The sequence below is a fragment of the Orycteropus afer genome, unplaced genomic scaffold (assembly GCF_000298275.1).
Source record: "Orycteropus afer afer isolate SDZICR_OR568_19922 unplaced genomic scaffold, OryAfe1.0 scaffold00202, whole genome shotgun sequence".
Taxonomy (NCBI): domain Eukaryota; kingdom Metazoa; phylum Chordata; class Mammalia; order Tubulidentata; family Orycteropodidae; genus Orycteropus; species Orycteropus afer.
In genome coordinates, this window is record NW_006921789.1 from 5,599,486 (window position 1) to 5,604,765 (window position 5,280).

Consider the following 5,280-nt stretch of genomic DNA (forward strand, 5'->3'; position numbering starts at 1 on the left):
AGGAGTGGCTGGTGGGTTTGAACCACCAGCCTTCTGGTTAGCAGTCAAGTGCCTTAGGCACTATGCTACCAGAGCTCCTAGCCAGATCTCATCATCAACACCTGTCTTTAACTTTGAAGGTTTCCCCACCCCTCAATGGTGGTGGTGGCGGGTATTTTTTTGTTTTTGCTTGTTTTGTTTCATTTCATAGATAATGGTTAAAAAAAGAGAGAGAGAAAGAGACTATTGCTAATATAAAATCCAAAACAAACCAAACCCACTGCCGTGGAGTCAGACCCGACTCATAGCAACCCCTCTTTGGGTTTCTGAGGCAGTATCACTATGGAAGTAGATTGCCCAACCTTCCTTCTGAGGAGTGGCTGATGGGTTTAAACCTCTAGCCTTCTGGTTAGCAGCCAAATGCCTTAGGCACTATGCTGTAAAATCACTACACTTGAAATCAAACATTTCAGGTGCCAGAAAATAAGTGGTTTTATGTTTATTTTAATTCTTTACCTATGTATTTCTAGCTTCAAAAGAATCTGTTTCCCCTTAAGATTTAAATGGTCTATGAAGACATGGTGAAGTTCTTAAATGAATACAACTTTTGTTTTCACAGATACAGGCTAGTTCCAAAGGTTTATTTTCCTGAACAAATTCATGACGTTGTACATGCCACGAAGTATTTCCTGCAGCCTGAAGTCTTACAAAAGTATTCAGTTGACCCAGGCAGAATTGGCATTTCTGGTGACAGTGCTGGTGGTAATTTGGCTGCAGCTCTGGGGCAACAGGTAACACTGTTTTCAGGTGATGGTGGTGGGAAGGGTGTATGATAATGTCCAACAAACCAACGCACTCTCCATCACAGGTGGGCTGGTCACTAGGCTGCCAAGTTATTAATAAGATTGTACTCAGAAATCTTTTTGAAGAGGATGGGTCATTGAAGAAGGGGTCATACCCGAGTCTTTGTAAAGGCCTTGATTAGAATCTGTATTAGAGGAGGGTTAACATTTGTAAGGATGTCCCTGCTCCTTAGGGGTTTGCATGGATCTACTATCGCCTGCTCCTTTTCTATCTTTTACTTACAAAACAGATATTTTTTGCTTGAACCCCAGTTACTGAATTGTTTCTTTGGAATTTGAGCCAAATTAAACAATTAAGATGTTGCTCAAAGTTTCTTTTTTTCCTTTTTTTTTTTCTTTTAGTATATATATAAAAATTAGATGGTTTATCCATCTTTACTGCTATATATATTACATTGCAAGTTAATCTGAATTTTACCTGATTAATTTCTTTAAAAACTGTGTCCAGCCCAATGCAAAGAACTTGTATCCTTTGGCAGCTCTGTAAATTCAAAGATAAGCATATTTTCTTCATTTTATGGACTAAATAATTTGTGAATAACATCTCTGTCTCCTCACCTCCAAGTTTCTTTTAATATACTCGAATAGCATCTGCCTTTTTATTTGTAATATACTTTGGTTTCTTTCTCCTTTGCTGTATTAAAGAACTCAGTTCTCCACTTCACTCTGGCAAGTTTGCTATCCACGTGTCCAAACGTGGTAAGAAGAAAATCCAGGTCCCTGTGGGGAGAGCGTCATGGCTTTAAAGCCAGACAGAACTGCAGATGAATCTAGGCCATGCTCTTTCAGAGCTAAGGGGCCTTGGGCAAGTCCCTCACCAATTTAATCCTCAGGAAAATGAAGATGATTTTGGCTTGCAGGGCTGTTGAGAGCACTTAATGAGATGATATGCATACAAATCTTGGCACATATTAATAATCATTTCCTCTTGCTTTTACAGAGCAGTTACATCTTACTTGGGGATGGGGTTCTAAGGTCTGGGTATGAAACAAATTGTAAGACTAAAGCTACCTTGAAGATCATGTCATGTACTGGCCTATGAAGCACAGTGACCTAGTTATCTTTAAGATGTTACATGAAAAATACATAGTTTTAGGCATTAGTGTTACAAAAGGAGATAATATATTCACACTGAAGGGATGCGGGGGCGGGGGTGGCAATGAGATCTGCTGAGGTGAGGGATTCACATTGCTATTGGAACTTGACCTGGAGGCTTGTGGTCAGTAGGTAAAATAGAGATGCACTGCCAGCACTATATAAATTCTCACTCCTACCAAGCATGCTCATCAGAAGGAACACCCTGAGATCTACGAAGGCTCCTTTGGAGTTCTATCATCTGCTCATTTAGCTTTTCCTTCCCCCATTCTCTGGAAGAGCGAGGCAAGATTTTTCTCCCTAGGAAGCTATTGCCTATAAAGGTGAATAATGTTCACCATATCCATCCATGATATCCAGCAGTGTGTGCTAAGTGCCATTAGATAAACACAAGTAATGTATTTATGAGGGATCAAAGACCTAAGAGATCATGTGTCCTAGAAGGGTTCACTCAAAACTATAAGTTGCAAGCATCATACCTTTCTTTATTAATGTCCAACAGCTTGATCTGGTGGAAAAGGAGATTATTTATTTATTATATATTACTAAATGCCATACTTAGTGAAAATTTAAGATGTATGCCCTTGCCTGATTCAAAGTAACACATTAAGCTACTGTATAGTGTGTGGTTTCTATAAAAAGAGCCATCCAAAATAGAATTATTTGTTTGCTTCCTCTTCTCCAGTTTAGTCAAGATGCCAACCTAAGAAACAAGTTCAAACTTCAAGCTTTGATTTATCCAGTTCTTCAAGCTTTAGATTTTAATACACCCTCTTATCAGCAGAATGAGAACACCCCAATCCTACCCCGCTATGTCATGGTGAAGTATTGGGTGGATTACTTCAAAGGCAGCTATGATTTTGTCCAGGCAATGATAGTTAACAATCACACTTCACTTGATGTGGAAGAGGCTGCTGCCCTTAGGGCCCATCTAAATTGGACATCCCTTTTGCCTACATCCATCACAAAGAACTATAAGCCTATCGTGCATACCACGGGCAATGCCAAGATCATTCAAGAGATCCCTCAGTTGCTTGATGCCCGTTCTGCCCCACTCATTGCAGACCAAGAAGTCCTCCAGCACCTCCCAAAGACCTATATTCTCACATGTGAATATGATGTCCTAAGAGACGATGGGATCATGTATGCAAAGCGTTTGGAGAATGCAGGCGTGGAAGTGACCCTGGACCACTTTGAGGATGGCTTCCATGGGTGCATGATTTTCACTAGCTGGCCTACCAACTTCTCAGTGGGAATCCGGACTAAGAATAGTTACATCAAGTGGCTGGATCAAAACCTGTAAAAGAGTACAACTTCTAGATGGCTTGAGCCCGTCTTCACCTGCGCCTGCTTTGGAAGGACATGCACTTTTTAGTCTACTAATTTTCCCATAACTTTTGACTTATGGCATCTCTATTCCCTGCAGAGTTTATGATAATGTGTTTGTTTTGTTTTTAATGAACTTGATTAATGTTAAGTGCAAAACATCTGAACCTGATTCCCAAAGTGGGCCAGTCTGTCTGTTATGGTTGTTTTAGCCAAATACCCATAGCTGCAGAAAGCAGGACCAGTTGCTGGGACTAGACTTTGGGTCCTGGCCTTGTTAGATGCTTTTTTTTTTTTTTTCCTCCGCAGAAGAAATTCTTTCACTGCTTCTCAGCCTTTTGGCTAAGCTCAAGTGCAGTAGAAATTCTTCCAGCTGTGAATGTTCTAGTGACCTTTAAAGACTTAAGAAAATATGGTCTCTTTTCAACTTGCTAGAATCTACTTTGGTTTCAGATCAGTGTTAAATGAGTGCACTTTAAGGGCAGGTCTAGGTCCAAGTGCCCTCCATTCTTTACATGGATAGCTTCATTTCTTATAGGAGTTTCAGCGAAGGCTTTCTAGCAAGAAGTTTCTCAGAGTATTTTATTCCTCTAGAGTGTTCATGTTAGGAGATAGCTATCCATAAGTTGGATTATAGTAATACTTGAAAGTGACTTTCAGCCACTATTATTAGAAAATATGAGGTTGCATGCACTGGATACTTGCACATAATTAAGTTTTTGTTGCTTTTTTGTAAGCTGTCTCCTTGGGGAGATATTTTGGGAACAAATTTATTTAGATTTAGGATAAATTTTTTACAGCAAATCCCCAGGTTAAGAACATCCAATTTATGGACAGCCTATATTTGCCCTTTTGTTAGGTAAATTTGCTCTAACTTTTTAACGAATGAACCAACTCCTACTGGCAACAAATTCTTCACCACAAGCACCTTTACTTGCTGCACATGCAGATACTAAATTATTGAATAGGCATTGACCATTTTCTTGCACTATAGCAAGGCTAAATAAGATACGTATGGACCTGTTCCAATTTACCTACAAATTCAAATTAAAGACACACTTGGGAACGGATCTTGTTCATCACCTGGGGACTGCCTGTAAAAACAGGCAAACGAAAAACTTGTGTTGTAATGAATACTTCTGACATAAATTACTAAGAGCAGTGTGTATATATTTGGCATAGTTAGAAAACAATGCATTTAATATAGTTTAAAATTATGAAAAATATCTTTAGAAGTACTAGTCTATTCTTGAAAACTCATCTTTTTCACCTCCGTGGCTTGAAAATGGGGCTATTTTGGAATATATAATGTTTATTTTTTTTAAGTTATTTAATGTCAATATATGCAGCTAGACATAGGATTTTTCTGAATGTCTGAAGTGAATATTAAAAGTAATGGTATTTTTGAAAAATGACCTTAGAGTTTAAAAAACTATCTTAGAGTTATATCCACATGTAATTTTATGGGAAGAGATAAAATAGCTATTAATACTGATAAACATGAAGCCTAAATATTTTGATGTTTATATGCATATATAAATTAAAATAATTAGTAACTATGAGTACATCTGGTAAAGTCATCTAAGTTTATAGTTCAGGAGCTCTGGTGGAGTAGTGACTAAGGCATATGACTGCTACCCAGAAGGCTGGCAGTTCTAACCCACCAGCCACTTCTCAAAAGGAAGACTGGGCAATCTACTTCCATAGAGATACCACCTCAGAAACCCTGGGAGGGGTCGCTATGAGTCCGAATTGACTTGACAGCAGTGAGGTCTTTTTTTTTAGTTAGTTGAGCTTAGGCAAGACCCAGTCTGCTTGTATCTGTTCTCTATGGTCAGGGGACACAAGCTCATATTCTTGGGTAAAGAGCATACATTGGCACCTGGTGCCTGCACCCCTCGTTTCTTCTTCCAGCAGGGTCAAGAAGTTCCAACAGCCAAGTTCAACTTCATGTAAAGCCTTCACTGCCAGTGGAAAAATCTTTGGCATAGCAAAAAACTCAAATTTGGGTTTGGTA

At 39.0% G+C, this 5,280-nt stretch overlaps 1 protein-coding gene across 1 annotated transcript in view; it reads left to right on the forward strand.

The window, feature by feature from the left end:
• NCEH1 (neutral cholesterol ester hydrolase 1) overlaps positions 1 to 3,240 on the forward strand; it is a 97,715-nt gene extending 94,475 nt beyond the window's left edge. The window contains exons 4-5 of the mRNA XM_007948104.2: positions 599 to 770; positions 2,623 to 3,240. Of these exons, the coding sequence (XP_007946295.1) occupies positions 599 to 770; positions 2,623 to 3,240 (790 nt within the window). The remainder of the gene's footprint in view (positions 1 to 598; positions 771 to 2,622) is intronic.
• Positions 3,241 to 5,280: the final 2,040 nt, after the last annotated feature.